The 20,606-nt window shown below is 45.0% G+C and overlaps 1 protein-coding gene across 1 annotated transcript in view; it reads right to left on the bottom strand.

The window, feature by feature from the left end:
• FOXO3 (forkhead box O3) overlaps positions 1 to 20,606 on the bottom strand; it is a 121,703-nt gene that overhangs the window by 28,793 nt on the left and 72,304 nt on the right. The window contains exon 2 of the mRNA XM_066607493.1: positions 7,122 to 8,539. Within this exon, the coding sequence (XP_066463590.1) occupies positions 7,151 to 8,539 (1,389 nt within the window). The 3' untranslated portion in view covers positions 7,122 to 7,150. The remainder of the gene's footprint in view (positions 1 to 7,121; positions 8,540 to 20,606) is intronic.

The following is a 20,606-nucleotide window of genomic DNA, read 5'->3' as shown; positions in this document are numbered from 1 at the left end:
GTACTCTGGCGAGCTTGATGCTCGTTCGAGTATTAGCATTCTCGATGGTGCTCGCTACTCGAGCGAGCATCATGCCGTGTTTGACCCCGCCCCAGTTTTGGCCCCTCCTCGCCACTGACGTGTCAGATTTGACTCCTCCCTGCTGCGACGCTGCGCACGTCAATGGTAGTTGAGAGAGAGAGAGAACAGGAAAAAAAGCTCGGCAATTGGCGGGTCTCATACAAAAATGCTTGAGTCTCCCATTGAAGTCAATGGGGTTCGTTACTCGAATAGAGCTCTCGAATTTTACAAAAAGCTTGACTCGAATAACGAGGACCCGAGCATTTGGGTGCTCGCTCATCTCTAGTATCAATAGTATTTGCCTGGAAAACCCTGCTCATGTGTCATTATTACTGTATCGTGAATGCCGTAAATACTAATACTAATGGCACAATTGCATTTTTTCATTTCACCGCAATAAAAAATTTTTTAGAACATTATATAACCTGTTTCCCTGAAAATAAGCCCTAGCATAATTTTTCAAGCTTTTTGAGGATGGTTGAAGAATAAGCCCTACTCCAAAATTGAGCCCTAGTTACAGTTAATAAAAAAAGACAATATAAATAGTGTCCAGACAGCTATACATGTAAAAAAGTAAAATCTTTTGGAGCAAAAATTAATATAAGAACCTGTCTTATTTTGGGGGAAACAGGGTAGTAGTTTTTCTGGCACATTAATTAAATGGTACCACTGAAAACTACAACACATTCTACAACAGACTAGCTCTCATACATCTATGTTGATGGAAAACTAAAATAGTTATCGTCTTAGAAGGTGGAGACTGAAAAAAACTACAATGAGAAATCCCTGGACTTCAAGGGGGAAAGAAAATAAAAAGAGAGAGGGGAGCAAAAGTTTTGCATAATGGTAAACTATTTTTTGACGTCCTCTTCCACTGTTTAAGGGGAATCTGTCAGTAGATCTAGTACTCCAGGACCAGAGCAGCACTATAATACTGGGGACGCTACAATACTGGCGGCGCTACATTACTGACAGGGCTACATTACTTGTGGCGCTACAATACTGGGGGCACTACATTAATGAGGGCGCTACATCATTGAGGGCGTTACATTACTGGTGTCGCTACAATACTGGGGGCGCTACATTACTGAGGGCGCTACATTACTGGCGGCACTACAATACTGGTGGCGCTACAATACTGGTGGCGCTACAATACTGAGGGCGCTACATTACTGAGAGTGCTACAATACTGACGGCGCTACATTACTGGTGGCACTACATTACTGACAGGGCTACATTACTTGTGGCGCTACAATACTGGGGGCACTACATTAATGAGGGCGCTACATTACTGGTGGCGCTACAATACTGGGGGCGCTACATTACTGATGGCGCTACAATACTGGGGGCGCTACATTACTGATGGCGCTACATTACTGAGGGCGCTACAATACTGACAGAGCTACATTAGTGAGGGCGCTACATTACTGAGGGCGTTACATTACTGGCGGCACTACAATACTGGTGGCACTACATTACTGAGAGTGCTACAATACTGACGGCGCTACATTACTGGTGGCGCTACAATACTGGCAGCGCTACATTACTGAGAGTGCTAAAATACTGGCAGTGCTACATTACGGTAGCGCTACAATACTGTGGGCACTACATTACTGAGAGCGCTACAAGACTGGCGGCTCTACAATACTGACAGCTACATTACTGGTGGCGCTACATTACTGAGGGCGCTACAATACTGACGGCACTACATTACTGGCAGCACTACATTACTGACAGAGCTACATTACTGGTGGCGCTACAATACTGGCGGTGCTACATTACTGAAGGCGCTACATTACTGAGGGCGCTACATTACTGACAGAGCTACATTGCTGACGATGCTACATTACTGTTGGCGCTACAATACTGGCAGCGCTACATTACTGAGAGTGCTACATTACAGAGAGCTTTTATTTACTGCCGGCGCTACATTACTGAGAGCGCTAGAATACTGATACCGCTCGCTCTTCTGAAGCCTTTGCAGTTGGTCTGATTATAAAAGCATACCTCAGTAACTGTCCTCCTGTACCATATGTAACTGAGTTGGAGCGGTCCGGGTGAGCTGATGGATCATCTCTGCTATCAGCTTGTTTGTCCCCAAAGTCTGCCCTTCCAACCCCCCACGACACATGTAGCGCTGCCAGGTCTTCTATGAGTGCCGTGTGGTCATCAGCCAACGCATGCAGAGATGAACTGTCCCTTTTGTGGGCCGATGTCCATTGCTCATCTGTGCATGCGCCGGCTGAAGACTGCACGGTGCTCATGCAAGACCTGGCAGCACTATGTGAGTCAGCAGCAGACCACTCTACCTCATTTACATGTAATCAGACCAACCAAAAGGACTGTAAGCTTGATGACTATTAGGCAGAAAAGCACCATGGAATCTGAGCGTTTAATGGTGAGTTTAATATATGCCCTCAGTAATGAGGGTTGGGTATCTCACCTTGTGCTTAAGTTAGTTTCAGGTTCAAATGAGATCATCCTTAGAAGATTCCTGATTATCTGTCCTAGTAACACCTGGTCTGACAACAGTATTCAACAGGCTGGTGCAAAAATGGAGTTAAAAAAGAGGAGCAGAATTGCTGGCCTAATGATAGGACTGATTGGCTGGCTGCAGAAAGGAGGAAGGGAGCTGTTCTATAAGAACCCTGGAGATCAGTGATACAGCAGCAGTTAAGAAATCCAAGTTAAAGCCCTCCTTCCCCATTAATTTACCCTGTATTCAATTAAGAGGGTGGTTTTGGTGGTATTATTGATTGGTTGGGATGGGGACTTGAGTTGGTAGGACTTAGGGCGCTCTCACACGACAGTTTTTACGTTGAGTTTTTTGTGAGCCAAAACCAGGAGTGGGTCCAAAATCCGGAAGACGTGCAAATGTTTATACTTTCTCTCCACTCCAGGTTTTGGCTGACAAAAACTGAACATAAAAACTGTTGTGTGAGAGCGCCCTTAGTCCTCATTTATGTTATTACAAAGTTGATGGTGGTATGGGGGCTGGAGATGGTAGTACGAGACCATCATAAGTTATATGGTTACTTGTGTCGTGGTGACCAAGTATTGGATGGAATTATTACATGGCGTTTGATGATATTGGTTTATGGGAGAAAACTCCCCAACTGAACCCTTTAATAAAATACCGCAGCTTTTTATCTCCAAAAATTGTGTTTTATGTTTTTTATTAAATGAAGTTGGTTTAATTATGTCAATAATGCATAAGATCCCATGTAGAAAACAGAGGGCTGTCAGTATGATAATGCTACTCTTGGCCTAGGTTATTAAATCTGCTGACAGGTTTCCTTTAATTGTCACACTCAAAAGTTTCTCAGGTTGATACAAAATGTAGCACTAGACAAATTAAAATCTTAGAGAGTGTTCCTCATCACATGATAACCAGCGAGGGAAAAATAAAATCGAAAGGAAACGCCAAAATCAAAATAAGATACCTAGACTACACTGATGAAGTTCCACCTAAAGCCCGATTTAGACGGGACGAATGTCGGGCAAACGATGCCCGACACTCGTCCCCACACATACTCGCTCTGGTGCTGCTGTACAGGAGCTAGTATTATTGGCTCACAGCGGGGCGGCAGGAGCAGCTTTCAGTTCTCGCTCCCCCACCCCTCTCCATTCAGTTAACATAGTGGCTGTTCAATGCTGAACGACTGCTATTTACACCGCACTGTCATAGTTAAACTCATCGCTCATCATTTATGCTGCATAGATGGAGATAACATGATCGGGTGTCACAGGTTTCCTTTAATACACTTGCTGCTTTGTTTGTATCTTCCTTTAAAGGAAACAACAAGAATTGCACCCAACTGCTTTACCACTATGTACAGGTGCCAGGGAAGGGGGACCAGTTTAAGGCCTCATGTCCACGAGCAAGCACGGTGGAATCCCGCAACGGTTTCCACCCGTGCCCAGAGCCATGAGGCCAAAAATGACAGCATACTCACCTGTCCGGATGCTGTGGGTCTCCCCTCCATCGTAGCCGAGTCTTCTTTTTTCAGCACAACGGAGGCATGATGTCATTGAATAGCTGTGATTGGTTAACCCAGCGCCGGCTGAGTTAGCCAATCAGAGCATTAGCTTTCTGGAGGCGGGGCATTCAAGCATCCTGAAAGTAATGCTCTGTTGGCGTGGAGGAGGGAGCGACAGCCTGTAGCAGCGCTGTGGTATGTGTAGTATTCCCGACATATAAGACGACCCCCGATTTTGGAAAAGATTTTCATGGGTTAAAAAGTCGTCTAATACGCCGGAAAATATGGTACTCTTAATGCAGTAAAAGATATTACTGAGAAGGCAAAGTTTAAGAGCGCTATTACATGAATGCTGTTAACACTTGTATAACAACGCTAATTGCTAGGCTGCACCTGAACTTGTAAGAGCAGCCCCGCAATTATCGGGAAAATGTGTGAGCTAGTAGTGACAGTCGTTAGTGCACATGTAATAAACACCTTAAATGTTACTTTTGGTCATATGTAAACTTTGTAAGTAGAGAACATTTCCTAGTTGCTGTTTCTGTCTGATGTTCTTGCTCTTTATTTGCCATTAGTATGAAGCCACCAGATCAGTGAGGTAGAAAGCTGAACTGACCTCGTGATGAGCAGTGACCGGGCAATATTTCAATTAAAGGAATGCTGTGTAAGGTAAGTGACAAAAATGAAGGCAAGTAACAGTGTGTGTATCCACAGGAGAGTTGATAACTTTATAATCGGTGGGGAACCAACCACTGGAATCCTCACGATAATGAGGTCTATTCACTTCAATGACCGTGCCGGAGATTACCGAATTCAAGCACTTCAGCAATCTCAGATGCTGTTATGGAAGTGAATGGAGCAGCGATGCAACTGCACGACCTCTGCTCCATTGACTCAGGGACCAACCAGACCCCCGTTCTTCAGATCAATGGAGGTCCCAGCAGTCAGACCCCCACCAATAAAAGTTATCCACTATCCCGCAGATAGCATTCTAACTTGGCATAACCATGCCAGAGGTGCCCGTCATACACTACAGCTCATCTGTTTTAATTGCAAGAAGATCACTACTAATTGTTGGGCTATAACTAGACTTGCTACTTACCGTAAGTTTAAAAAGTTTTCTTATTTAAAAAAAAAAAAAGAAAGGTAATAAAAGTAAAGAAAAAACACTTTGCCTATATGTGTAATAAAAACAGAATACCCAAAACATATTTGGTCTCACTGTGTACATGAAAGTCAGATCTATCACTTTAATGCATTATTTATCCTGCACAGTGAATGTGGTCAGAAAAGAGAAAAAAATACACAAGACAATTGCGCTTTTTTTGGTCACCAAGAAAAAAAAATGGAATCAAAATAAATGTTTTTTTCCAAACATATTTAATTAAGAGCAAAAATAAAACAAAGACAACAATATTTTTTTCCCATTTCACTCCCCTTTGAATTTTCAAATCATTAACCCCTTAGTGACGGGGCTATAGTAAAACTACGTCCTGCTGTTGCAGGACGTGTATGGAGGGAGGTAGCGGCGCTATCTCCCTCCATACAGCGTGGGCGTTAGCTGTTTATTACAGCTGACACCCGCGGGCAATAGCCGCGCTCGGCCGTTCGCGGCTATTAACCCTTTAAATGCCGCTGTCAATTCTGACAGCGGCATTTAAATCCCCGAATGCTGTTCGGGGGTCCCGCACGGCCCCCCCAGCGGTGAGATCGGGGGAGCCATGCAGGTGTCATGGCAGCCGGGGGCCTAATGAATGGCCCCAGGGCTGCCTTAACAGACTGCCTGTGAAGCCATCCACACAGGGTGACTTGATAGACTGCCTGTCAAAAAGCAGTTTGACGTAATGCTTTAGCATTACGTCATACTACAGGAGCGATCAAAGCATCGCATATTAAAGTCCCCCAGGGGGACATCAAAGTAAAGTAAAATAAATAAATCAATAAAGTTTTTTTAATTGTAAAAAAAAAAAAGTTATAAAAGTTTAATAAATCACCCCCCTTTTGCCATATCTATTATTAAAAAATCTAAATAATAAAATAAAAATATGTATTTGATATCGCCGCGTCCGTAAAAGTCCAATCTATTAAAGTAGCTCCTTATTTTTCCTGCACGGTGAACGTCGTCCGAAAAAAAAAAAAAATAAAGAACGCCAGAAATGCACTTTTTTAGTTACCCTGTCTCCTAGAAAAAACGCAATAAAAAGCGATCAAAAAGTCGTATGTATTCCAAATTGATACTATCGGAAACTACAGGACATCCCGCAAAAAATGAGCCCTTGCTCAACTACGTCGACGAAAAAATAAAAAAGGTATTGCGCACACAAAATGACCGCAGAAAATGAATGAAAAAAATTAAATATCTTTAAAAAAAAAAAATACAAGTACTACAGCAAAAAAAATACTATATAAGTTTGGTATCGTAGCAATCGTACTGAGCCATAGAATAAAAATATCAGGTCGTTTTTGTTGCAGTTTGTGCGTCGTAGAAACAGGACGCACCGAAAGATGGTGGAATGTCGGTTTTTTTTCCATTTCTCTCCACTTAGAATTTTTTAAAAGTTTTTCAGTAAATTATATGGTACAATAAATAGTGCCATTGAAAAATACAACTCATCCCGCAAAAAAACAAGCCCACATACAGCTACGTCGATGGAAAAATAAAGGAGCTACGATTTTTTAAAAGGGAGTAGGAAAAAACAAAAATGGAAAAAAGCTCCGTCACTAAGGGGTTAAATAGTACCACTGAAAAAATACAACTTGTACTGAAAAAATAAGTCTTTAGCTACATTGATGGATAAATAAAAGGGTTATGATTTTTTGGAAGTGGGGAGGAAAAACTGAAAAAAAAAAAAAAAAAAAAAATGGCCATGTCCTTTAGGGGTTAATCAAAATTATCTAGGAAGAATGATGGCAATAAGTAGAGATCTACAGGGTGTTGTTAATACATGCAAATTGTATTTTCAATTAGACAAAACTAAAAATTCAATCTGGCTGAAAGGTTTCAAGGGCAAAATAATGTTTATCTGGAAGTTCTAGCCAAGAACATTTCTTTTTGGAAGTAAGTTCGTAAACATGACTGACCTGACAAGGTCGCTCTTTAATCACTTTCATCAACCTGGTACCCAACTTTGCGATGATGTCTGCTTAGCACCTGTGAAGTTTCCCACAGTTAGGCTGACATTCTGTGCAGAGATGAGGGAGTCAAAATTAAAATCTAGTCCATCTGCATCCATTAGTTCATTTCGAATGATAGTTTCCATATCGCATTCTAAGCTCCCATTGAAAATTTCCAGGTCCAAATCCGTTGGGAACTTTTCATGCACTGGAAGGTTCATGCCTGTGGAGTACAAGGACCCTGAGAGCGTGTCTGAGAGGGCTTGCATAGAATGAGTGACCGAGGACTGCTGGTGGTGTTTGGACGAGTCCAAGTTGTTGCTGTCATTTAAACCAATATTATTTATGCTGTTTGACAAGGCACGGCTGCCACCAAGAAATGAGCTATGGGACTGCTGCTGGTGGTGAAGCAAGTTTTGATTAACCAAACCTCCACCTTGGTTGGACTGGGCGGCGAAAGACATCATTGGGTCATTCCTCAAAATTATATTCCTACGGGAATTCTGAGCAGTGACTGCGGTACTGGCTTGGGACATAAGTGGGTCAGACTGAGTCATTAATACATCACTATGGCTAAGTGAGTCAGTGGTAAGAAGGTCCTGTAGAGACTGATTACTGTAATGGTTTATGGAAGAAAATGTTGCTTGTTTGTTCTCTTGAATGGTTTGCATTGGGGACTGACGCAGAGAGGTCAAAGGAAAATTGAAGCTACTTGTGTTAGTGAAGCTACTGGATGGAGAACTGAGGCTTGAGCCCTTAGTGCCATAGGTAAAGCTGGAACTTCTCTGCATGCCCACACCAGGGGACGACTGCTGAGAAGAAGTAAGGGAAATGTCATCCAGCAAATCGTCCATAAGGTTTTCTGTTAGGCCATCATTTAAGTTCATGGTTCCAGCCATATCGGTTATCCTTGGCAACTCCACTGTGGATGGTTTACTTAAGGATGGAGACATACTGCCAGGGCTATACAACATAGGAGATATAGGAGAGTCATCATCTTGAACATCATCAAGTTCAGTGGTAGCTGGGATTGGAGATAAACGACCACTTATCGTGCTGGCATTAGAGTTTGTACGAGAGCGGAAATCTGTCCAGGCATCCAGTTCATCACTGCTTCGTGATGTAGGGCTTCCGGGCCACTTGAGTTGTGAGGGGCTATCATCAGTAGCATCCTGGGCCACCTGCATGGATGCTTTTTTCTTTGCTGCTCTCCCCCGGCTTTTAGTGTATTTGTTACTGTTGTCCATAGACACAGCGCGCCGTCTGGGTGCCTTTCCACCTTTTCCCCCTTCTGGATTGATCATCCACCAAGAACTTTTTCCGGTGCCCTCGTTTTGAACTCTAATAAATCGGCTGTGCAGAGACAAATTATGCCGTATTGAATTCTGAAGAAATAAAGGAGAAAGGACAAGTTAGATAGGTGAAGATAAGGCAAGTGAATACATAAATATACCTTCAGCAAATTGCAGAAGCTATCTTCTCTATGCTCGTGGTTCCCCTTGGGTGAATGTATTTGTCATAATCTCCTCCACTATCTTTGATGGGTGACGGTTATATGTAATCATTATCCTTTCATTCAATAATCACTGTCTTAGTCCATCACCCTAAGTACCTTATGGCAGAACATTTTCAAAGTCACCAAGAGATAGGAAGATGTTTCTAGCACTTTTATCTTGTCTGCTGCATAAATAGGGATCTGAGTGACATCAAGTGTTGTGCAACAATTTTTTAATCTCTTATCAAAAACAAAGGCAAATCTATTATTATGATGTTCTTTCTACCGTGAGGAACCGCCAGCAAAGTGGCAAAGAAAGGCAGCACTAATACCAAAAAGATGTTTTTCTCATTAATATGTAAACTCAGTGTTAGACCTCCGGAACACTTCCTGTGTTAGCGTGTTGCATCGGACCGTACATGGGCACCTGTCCGCATGCTGTCCTATTTAGGCACAGGCTGCACATTGATATGCATTACCATGTCCTATTTCTCATCCATGGTACAGTCAGAAATAGGACATGCAATGAGTTTTTTTAGTCCGTGTGAAAAAATAATCCATTCTCCTATGAGAGCTGTCTAAAAGAAAATCTGTCTTTGTGGCCCAAAGCAACCAATCACAACAAAGTTTTAGTTTCTTATACTGCTGAGATAAATTAAAAGCTGCGTTGTGATTGGTTGCTGTGGGCCACAAAGACAAATTTTCTTTTAGACAACTCTCATACAGAGTGTGGCACTGGGGTACTTTCCCATGGCCCAAGCTCTATGATTTGCTTTTGTTCCAATGTACAATAATGAATTGTATATAGCGGAGGAATACATGCGAGCGATGCAACGTAGTTCTTTATCCTGCACAGACTATAGTGTGCTGGAAGCCATAGTCATGGTTCTGAAATGCTTCCAGTGGGAACATCAATCTTTTCATTAAACTGATGCTATTATACTTCTACCGTATATATTATAAATATCTTACTAGAAATCCCTATTGAAATTGTCCGTTTTACTATGGGGGCTTAAGAGAATTTCCATAAGTTAGTGCAGTGTAAGTAGTTTACTAGGGGTCACCTAGGCGGTGCTGGAGGGATGTGGAGTCACACTGACCTGGCTGTCATCTGACTCACTCAAACTCAATGCACATCCCGGGGGCATCTGGCGTCAGCACTACTTGTACACTCCAGGCATGCCAAGGTGTATTGTCCCTGGCTTCCTTCATGTATGTGCCAAATGATGCAGGACGTCACTTCTTGTTACAGGTATGGGGCACTTGTCATTGGCTTTTGGTCTCTGAACACACCCAGTGGACGGTACAACTCACTTCACCGCGCACGCCTGCAGTGCACAAATAGCGTTGACATCACATACCCCCGGGGTTATATATATTAGGGACACCATGACTTCTCAACTCCCCAGCACAGCCCTAATGACTTCAAGCTATTTAAATATTGCGCATGTTGACTTAAAAAAATTGGCCAGATTACTATGAGAGAAAAAAAGAGTTTATAATATAATTGTAATTTTTTAAGTTAACTTCAACACAAAGAAAAAACCAGACAACAGAATAGTCCATTCACATAGCAGCTCATAATCAGAATACAGAAACAGGAGAACCATGGAAAACCAGAGGAAGGGTTTGCACTGGGTCTCCTTGTACATCATGCAGTTAGAAGATTGGAAAATGACCGATTTTAACAAGGACGTGTATAGAAAACCTGCAGACAGGTTCCTTTTAAAAGGAAACATTTTGGGATTGCTGGAAAATGATACAAGGTTATTGTGCCACAACCCAACATTCACTAAATATTCTAAATGAAGTAGCGCTCTATCCTAAATTGGTTACATACTTAGGGCGTATTCAGATGACCATAAATCAGCCAGGTTTTCACGCCCAGCCGATATACGGTGTCCCTCCCTGCAGAGGGAGAAGGCGGGCTGGGTCGGGAGCAGTGCATTGAGCTCCTGCCCCCTCTCCACTATTTGCAATGGGAGCGGGCGGGACGGGGGCTAAGTTTTGGAACTTTGCCCAGCCCCCTCCCATTGCAAATAGTGGCGAGGGGCAGAGAGGAGGCAGGATCTCAATGCACTGCTCTCAGCTCTTCCAGTCTCCTCCCCCTGCAGAGAGGGACACGGGCGTGAAAATCCGGCTGATTTACGGTCATCTGAATAAGCCCTGAAGACCAGATTCACACGGGCGTATGCACATTTATGCGTGCATTTGCAAATTGGGCGTTGGCTTTTTGCACGTATCTTAGCTTTTTTTTTTTTTACTGTACTTTTTGCGTGTTGAAAAAATCATGCAAGCACAGTCCTAGTCATTGAAATGGCTAATTAGTGTAATTAGTTTCATACATTCTACTTCCCTGCACAAATGTGCAGCAACATATTACACACTGCATATGGTTTGGGGTGTAGTAATTGTGCACGCAAAATTTGCGCTTGTGAATGAACCCATTGAAAATCACTGAGTTCTAATAACGGCGTATTGTGCGAGTAAATTATGCGTGCACAAAAACGGGCATGTGAGTCATGCTTTAGCCTGGTGTCACACAGGTGTTTTACTGTACTTATTGCACGTCCAAAAAAACATTCAACCATACTACCATTCATTGAGATGGGCAATTAAGTAAATTATTTCAATATGTGCTATTTTTGTGCGCAAATGCGCAGGAAATATGGAGCATGCTGTGTGTTATTTTGCATGATGGAATGCAAGCGTAAAATATGCTTATGTAAATGAATTCCAATAGGTTCTATTCACTGTGTATTGCGCATACAAAATGTTGTGTAAATACATTCATATGAATCTGGCCTTATAGCAAGGAAAGACCAAGCAGTACTATAATGCAGACAATTGAAAAGGTGATTTTTCAAAGTGACATACACATTTTCCTAAGAAAATCACTGAAATACCTACAAAACATTCATTGCAAAAGATCGCATTTTATTACAGCGCCCAAAGTCACAGCTGTTTTATGTATAATGGCCTTTATTGTATTTAAGTCACTTGGAAATCACCCCTTCAATTCTAGTATGAAATACTATCCAATTCCTACAGCAAGTATGTGATGCTGGAGGCCTAATGTAATTCACATGGCTTAAAGGGGTTTAAATCAATGCAAGTTGTGCCTGCAGTTACAAGCACCGGCCACTACAGGGAGGGCAGAGCAGAGACTTCCGCTCTGACCTCTGTTTAATTGCAGTGCTGACAAAATGCACCTGCTCATCTGATTGGTCCGGGTCTCAAAGGCAGAAATCTATCTATGGGCATTAGCCCTTAGCCCCAATGTCCACTTGCATGTACAGATTCCACTGTTGAATCCTGCAGAAGAATCCAGCTATGCTCATGGACATTGGGAGTAAAAGAGGTTTTCTTACCTCTTCGTCTCCAGTGCGGATCTCCTCTGCGCTGGCCGGATCTTTTTTCTCAGTGCAGCGGATGCGTCTAGACATGTCGGTGATGTGCTGGACGCATGCGCAGTGCTTTTCTTTTTTTTTTTTTTAATGTCCTGCTTTCCCACGGATATGACAGCTTCCATTGATTTCAATGAAAGCTGTCGCGCAGGATCCGCAAGCCAGGAAAAAAGTCACACGCGTATGCTTAAATTGCCCTGCAGATGCTAATGCATCCCTATGGGGTTCTAGAGCTGCAGATTTTATTATTGGGCCTTAGGGCTTATTCAGACGTGCATATATCAGCCAGGTTTTCACGAACGGCCTATATATGCTGTCCCTCCCACTCACCGGATTTCTGCTTCTCTTTGCAATCGGAGTGGGCAGGACAGGGGCGGAGCTAAGCCCCCTCCTCCATAGCCAGCAATGGAAGTGGGCTTAGCTCCACCCCGCCCCCTTCCATTGCAAACACAGAAGAGGAGGAGAGAGGCCACCCGCAGACGGGCGGAAATTCCGCGGCGGGATTTCCCGTGGAATTTCCGCCCCTGGAAGCTGCCATAGGATTGCATTAACAAACGTAATCCTAGACAGACGGCCGCAAATCATGGCATGAGCCCCACACAGAAACGTCACTCCCCGGCCGTCGACTCCGCTCTGCGCATGCACCGGCTGCTCGGAAGCCGGCACATGAAAGAGCCGGGGCCGCGGGAGCAGGTGAGTGACACGCTGCTCTCTGCAGACGCTTGGATCGGGTCCCGCTGCGAGAATTCTCGCAGACGGATCGGACCCGGCCGTCTGCAGGCGGCCAAAGGCAGAAAGCCGGTGAGTGGGATCTGCTTAAATAGAAGTGTATATAGGCCGGCCATGAAAACGCCAGCCGATATGCGCTTGTGGGAATAAGTCCTCACTGCGTGTATCTTGTTGCAGTTGCTGCAGAAGGCGGCACACAGCGGGGTGCCGCCTTCTGGCCCGTTGGAGGGGAAGGGGCTTTCAGCTGGAGCGAACGGAGGTGCGGGGTGGGCTGGATTGCAGCAGAATCCTTACTGGGCTGGCAGGACCTGCAGCCAAGCCAGCTCTCCAACCAATCAGGTACAGTAGGCGTCATCCCCTGTCAATCTTGACTCCACCAGGACTTCCTGGTGGCTTCAAAATACAATAATACCCTGCTTCTTAAAGAGGCAGCATGTGGCAGTACGGTGCGTACTACAAGTCCACGATGTAATAGTGAATAGTAGAGCTTCCATGTAGGGTCAGAGCACGTGGGCCTGACGCATGGACGGACCCTCACAGTTGGTCAGTTGCAGTATTGCATTAAGTCCTTCATTTTAGGTACTCTCTCTTATTTCTTTTGGTTTACCAGAATTGTATTACTGAGAATCTGAAGAAACTAGTTTTTAACGTGATGGTAAAAGTAAAGACATCCTATGACAGATCAAAAAAACTAAAAAAAAAGAAAACTAAAAGGAAATGAATTTTTCTTTAATTTGCCATTAGTGTATTGCTAATGACCAAACTTTTCACCTGTCTTTACCTTCTGGCTGGGTGCATAATGAGGCACAACAGTGCACCTCACAGCCTGACAGCTCCAGCCAGATCTGCATTGTGGCCATTGTCAACAGCTGCTAAGCTTCATGTTACCTGACAGCAGCATCTATGTTAACCCCTGACGGCTGAGGATGCAGCTGTCGGAATAAGTACTGCAGATAGATTATTGTACTGTGGATATGGGACCCTCAACCTCTTGCCCAAGTATAATCTAAGCTATGAAGTTGGAAATATATTGGGGGTTAATGGTTTGGAGTGCACACACAATACAGGCCTGTACTTCTTCTCAGTGTCCATTAGGCCTCGTTCAGATGAGCACTGCTTTAGCGCAGTACAGGCGTGTGAAAAGATAGCAGCTCTACTATATTATAGATCGCGAGAACTGGTGAATTCAAACTATTTGAAGAAGCCCATTTACACGATCCGAGGTGCGTGTAATAGGGCTTATTCACACGGGTGTTTATCAGCCGGGTTTTCACGCCCGGACGATATACTCTGCCCACAGTGTAAAAGTGCCCGACTGGACGCTTCCACGCCGCCAGTTGCAGCTGCATAGATTCCTATGGGAGCCTATGCTAGCTGCCGGAGAAGGGAGGTGGGAGGGAGTTTTGCAGCGTGACAGTTTGCAATGGGAGGGGTGGAGTTAAGCTCCACGCCTCCCATTGCTGGCTGCGGACAAGGGGAGGTGAGGGAGTTTAGCAAACAGCTGGAGGAGAGGAGAGAGGAGGTGAGCCGGTGAAAGGGAGGGAAGAGGGGAATGTCTCCCCAGGCCCTACGGCATTGCCCGCGGGCCCACGCATAACACCTACGGCTGTGTGAAATTCGCAGCGTTTTTTTTTTGCTGCAGGGGTCTATGGGACTTGTAATGTTAAAAACGTGATCGCGCAAAATCACGATCGCGATCTTAACATTACAAGTCCCATATACCCCTGCAGAAAAAAAAAACCCTGCGAATTTCGCAGTAAAAACAAACTCTAGTGGGTAGTCACCCTTAGATTGGTCTCACACAAACCAGTTGGATTCCACATGCGGGAGCCTAGAGCAGAATCTGTCTCTGACCACGGCCAGCGCCCCCGCATGCCTTCTTTTCCTGTACTGCGGATGACCATGGACACTCGCCATTGGTCATGCGCAGTACAGATTTAAAAAAAAAATATTTGTATTTCCCGCACAGTCGCTAGGGAATAACGTGGGTATTCGCAACCTATCCGCAATGTCAATGGAGGCCGTCCACGTGGAGTCTGCAGCAAAATTGCAATTCATTTCCGCAAGTGTGAAGGTAAAAGCGAAAGTGTACGCACTATGTACTACAGCACGCTATGCCACACTCATCATCACCATAGCATCTGCAGGGTGGCCACATAAGAGTAGGCCGGCACCGCACTCTTATGAAAGCTGGCTAAAGAGAAAACCTGTCACTGTTGCCCATAGCGACCAATCACAGCGCAGCTTTCATTTGTTACACTGCTGAGGTAAAATGAGAGCTGCGCTGTGATTGGTTGCTATGGGCAACTAAAATTCCACTGAATAAGCTTCCTGGATATTTGTATAGTCAGATTACAGTCGCCGTTCCGGACGGGCTTCCTGCTCTATATTTGGCTAGCATACCACAGGGACAATTAGAATGCGGCTCCCCAAGTATATCAGATGCTTTACTGCTATAGAAATTGTTGCATGGATGAAGATTAACGCCCTTGTAATCAGCCAATCTCGGCTCAGCGACCAAACTGTCTGGAAGTGCAGCACCTCTTTAATGTTACATCTGTGGGAATTGGCATGAAAGTAGGCCTTCCAGTCAAAGCCATGGCTTCCAGTTCCTGCGCAGTGAACACCAGCTCACCACAAGAACAGATTCTTTCAAAGAAAAACAAGCAGAGCCTGGCGTTCTGCAGCCGTCCCTCCTTTCATCCACAAGGGCAGCGACTGCCTGAACTGCTCAGTGTAATAATGGCACTCCATAAATACATGTTTTGGTCCCCACACGCTCTGTACTTGCGGCAGGAAAATCGTGTGGCGTCTCTGCTTTCCAGGACCTCTACCCTTGGCAGCGCAGTGGAAACACATGAAGGAGCTGGTAAGAAGTCTGCATTTCAGGACCTTAACAGCTGTTTGCGCTCCGTGCCCGCTGGAGAGCTTTTGAGAACATTCCATTCTACACAGTCGCACATTCAATTCTGGCAGAAACTACAAGCCATTTATAGTTTTTCTATGAGGCTTACATATTAAAAGATCAGTAATGTCTTCTGGTTTACTTTGCAAAATAATAAAAAGAGGACAATGTGGAGCTTTTAATGTGTTACGTGACACCTAGCAAAGGAAGAAAAATATAACATAACTTTAAAGTAGAAAAACATGAAAATTGGGTAACTTTGAGCAATTGGGAGCGGTATAGTTACTCCTTTTGGAGACCACCAAGTAGGTGAGAGGAGACTTAGGCCGCCTGCAGATGACCGGGTCGGATCCCGCTACGAGAATTCTCGCAGCAGGACCCGAGCCCCTGCAGGGACCAGTGCGGCGCTCACAACTCCCGCGGCTTCGGCTCTCTCATGTGCCGGCTGCCGGCCAGCCAGCGCATGCTCAGTGCGGAGGCTGGTGAGTGACATTTCTGTGCAGGCTGTGGTTTGTTTTCCGCGTGTAATTTCACATGGACAAATCGCGGCCATCTGCATAGGATTGCGTATTGTAATGCAATCCTATGCAGGCGGGCAGGAGCAGAAATTCCCGCCGCAGAATTTCCGCTCGTGTGCAGGGGGCCTTAGGCAGCATGCATACAGCCAGGTTCGATTTGCGGAATCCGCGATCATTCCCGGTCCGGAAAATCCGAGGCATTCCACACCAATGGAGCATCTGCATGTCCGCTCAGACAAGGAGGAAATAAAATAGCAGCATGATCCACACAGACAGCTTCTATTGAAGTCAATGGAAGCCATTTGACCAGGGGCCCTTCTGCAATGGGCATTGCAGAAAGGTTGCAGGACCCGTAACATTCCCTAGTGACGGTAATAAAATTTGGGGAAAAAAATCTGTACTGCACATGTCCAACAGCTCACTGGGCAGACCATTCACAGTACAGAAGACAAGAAATGACAAATACGTGCGGACGACGGCCAGACGCAGGGTCGGATTCCGCTGCAGGATTCCACATCCGTTCATGTGCAAGTGCCTTAGGGCTTATTCATACAAGCGTATATCGGATGCCGTTTTTACAGCCGGCCTCTATAAGATTCACTATCGTATTGGATTGGATTCCAATGCATCAGATTGCACAGATGTATTCCCGCAAAGTAAAAGCACCTGGCCAGGCAGGAAAGATAGTCCTGGAACTATTTTTCTGCCTAGAATACATCAGCCGCTGCATAGACTCCTATGGGAGGGAGGTGGGAGGGAGTTTAGCAGCGTGACTACCCTTTTCTCCTCCTCTCTGTTTGCAATGGTAGAAGGTGGTGGCGGAGGCTAAGCTCCACCCCCTCTCATTGCTGGCTGCGGACTAGGGGCGGGGAGGGAGCTTAGCTCCGCCCCACCCATTGCAAACAGCCGGAGGGGAGGAGGTGAGTTGGCAAGGGGGAGACAGCTTAGCAGAGCTGTCTCTTCCCCCCAACGGCACTGCAGCCTCAGCGTATATGCTCCAGGCCTGGGCAGTCTGAACGGGCGCACATGAAAACGTCTATGGCCATGTGAAGGAGGCCATAAGCTGCTTTTACACTAAATGATTATCAATCAAAAAAAACAAACCACTGGATGGGTTGGATTTGAACACTAATTGTCACAGTCAACAACTGCAAGCATAAAAATTATTGTTGGCTCGCTCGGTAATTGTTCAGCTTAAACACAGGAAAATACATCATGCATTTTTTTTGCACGAATGAAATGCACAAAATACACTTATATGAATGAAGCCACTGGAATGAATGAGTTCTTTTCACTGTGTATTGCGCATGCACATTTTTTTGCGCACATTATGCTGTGCAAATATTTTCTTGTGTATGCGGCCTCAGGATGCCTTTATGTGACGTGTGATCACTGCGGGCATTCTACAACAGAAAACCTGCAGTGAATACATAATGTGCACATTTTTGGCTGTGGATTTACTTGGGGAAATGTTGTGGATTTTAAATTTTCAGCAAAAAAAGACATACTGTGGATTTTGAATCCAGAGTGTTTTTCCACAGCATGTAAGGGACATTTTAGAAATCTCCTCCACATGGCTTGTACTGTAAATGCTGCAGAATTTCTGCCATGTGTGAAGACGGCTTTAAAGCGACCCTCCGATCTTGGACAAACAAAGATGGCCACATAGCTTCCCTGACACTGTGTATTAGTATACATCCATAGTCTAAGGGCCCATTTACACGCAACGATAATCTTTTAAAGGACTGAAAGTTTGAAAGATTTGGCATTCTATTTTCCTAAAGTGTTAATGGCCATTAACACTTTATTTGCATGTAAAAGTGCCTCCATGAGCTGTTTGCAAAGCCCAGCATGCGATTACTTGCATGCCCAGTTTTCCACACAGCTGCATTGTTCTCTTCATGGCTGCAGGCAATGTTACAATGTTATCTGCTGTGGAAAGAACAGCAAGCAGTCTATTGCGACACTTTATCTCTCAGTGTCTGAACAATGGATTTTAAGTTCACCTTTAAATCATCATTCAAATGAAAAGATGCCTGCGTTTACATGTAGCGATTAACGCTCATTTTTGGTTATTTGAACTAATTTTGAGCGATAATTACATGTAAATGGACCTTAAGGCATTACATGCTGCTCTGACTGACCAGTGCTGGAAAACCAAACCAGCATGCAGCGTTTTCTACTACTGATGCATACCAAGGCACAGCGTACATCAGGTAGTCAGAGAGGCAGTGCGGCCATTTTTGTTTCCAGGACTGGAGGGTCACTGTAAGAGACAAAACCCCTGAAACAGCCTGTCCGTACAATGTCATCTTTTTCGTCCGGAGAAGTGACGAGACCTGTTGGCAGGTGGGACACTGCCCGACAGTCTGTTGCCATCCACATGAGAGGTGCCCATATAAGTACAGATATTTCAGCAGGCCACCATCATCCAGATAAGGCTGTTGTGATCACAGATGGGGGAGAGTAAACCAGGCGGTTGAACATGCCACAACAGGACGCTCACAGCTGCCATGTCTGTCTCCGCTACAAGGCTTGTAAGGTCCTTGAACTTTCAGTGGCAAGAGTTAATCTGAGACCAACTCTCCACAGCCGGCTATTTTAGATGTATAATCAGTTTATCGGGCATTCTGCAAAACCAAAACACATGGATTTAACGTAAGCTTTTTTTTTCAAGTGAAGGAGGAAGATTGCCTTGTACACGGCGTGATTATTGTGCTTTGTAGGGGCTCTTTCACACGAGTGTTGTGATTTCCCCCCGCCCACATCGTGTGGACAAGAGAAAGTCGCAGTGGAATCTCGCATTTTCTCACTCATTCACACAGCCGGGTGCAGGGTATATACACCGAATTTGGGAATTCCTTCGACCGGGAAACTCCTTCAATTGGCTCAACAGAGCCAGTTGTCATAGTTTAGCAGTGCTAGCCGCTGCTACACTCCCTCCCCCTCCCTTTGCCGGCAGCTCCCATATAACCCTATGGGAGACCCCAGCTGATCGCAACCGAAAGATAGGGCAAGATAGGGGAGCTAGTTTGCTGAGCCCCACCCCTGCCACTGTTTGCAATTGGAGGGGTGGGACAGGATGGAGCTTGCAAACAGTGGTGAGGGGCGGAGTGGGGACTCAGCACAATAGCTCCCACCCCGTCCCCTTGCAGAGATGGGCAGTATATATCAGCCAGGCGTGAAAATATGTCAGTGTGAATAACAGTGCTTTTACACAGCACACCCGCCTCCATTCAGAGCAAGCAGGCAGTCGATCATAAGTGAAAGACTGCTTTACATGGAACAATATGCATGCAGAAATTCAGCAATGAATGAGAAGCAATCGAGTTCTCGTTCATCATTCAGTTGGCGCATACTAAATGGATCGCGGGAATCCGAACAATGATCATTTCGTATCGCAATTGGATGGAGCTGTAGCCAGGAAATCACCCATGTAAATATGGCCTGAGGGTATGCTCACAAGTAGTAGATTTGCTGTGGATATTCCGACAATTGATGTAGATTTTCGTGTCGATTTCATTTGAAAAAAATGTAATCCACAGCAAGAATACGCAACATAAATTCACATGCTGCACATTTACAATCCACATCATGTCAACTTTGCTGAGAATTTCATCCGGATATTTTCTATACCATATGAGCAGCATGCTAAAATCTCATCCACAAGACTTGTACTGTAAATGCTGCAGACTTTCTGGGAGCAGAATCGGCAGCATTTCTGCTTTGCGTGAACATACCCTTAGCCTAGGTACCATGCTGCGTCCGCTGCGGAAAGCTTCCAATCAGGCAGGATTTGTAGCATATTTGCTGTGGTTTTGCCCCAAATTTCATACAAGGTAAATACACATTTGTTTTCATTGGGAACCCTAGAAAAAGTAAAAAATTGAGGAGTGTTTGGGTTTTCTAGCATGAGAATCACCCTGTATAAGACTGCTTGCACAAGGCCGGGTCAGATTCCACATGCGGGATCTGTGCCTGGCCGCTGACCCTCACGTACCTGACCGCAGTCTTCATATTCTGTACTGCAGAAGTGCCAGCCGGCGCACATGCGCAGTACAGATTATGCCGCGTTGTTGCTAGACTATGACATGGTTCCCACGACCTTTCCACAATGATGACTGCGGAACAGCTGCGGGTCGAATGGGTTCCATTGACTTCAATGGAAGCCGCCTGCACAGAATCCGGCTCAAAATAGAGCATGCAGCGATTTTTCCACTGCAAGTGGAAACTTGCAAAAGGTTTCCGCTCGTGGGCAGGAAAAAATCATTTTTCCATAGCATGCTATGGAGGGTTATTGCTGCGGAATCCGGAGTGGATGCCCGCTTTGGCTTCCGCAGCAACAATCAGCCCGTGGACATTAGGCCTTATTCAACAGAAATCTGCAGCAACCACTGC

The sequence above is a fragment of the Eleutherodactylus coqui genome, chromosome 1 (assembly GCF_035609145.1).
Source record: "Eleutherodactylus coqui strain aEleCoq1 chromosome 1, aEleCoq1.hap1, whole genome shotgun sequence".
NCBI lineage: Eukaryota > Metazoa > Chordata > Amphibia > Anura > Eleutherodactylidae > Eleutherodactylus > Eleutherodactylus coqui.
The sequence above is the reverse complement of the archived record's forward strand: the minus strand, read 5'-3'. Positions and strand labels throughout refer to the sequence as shown.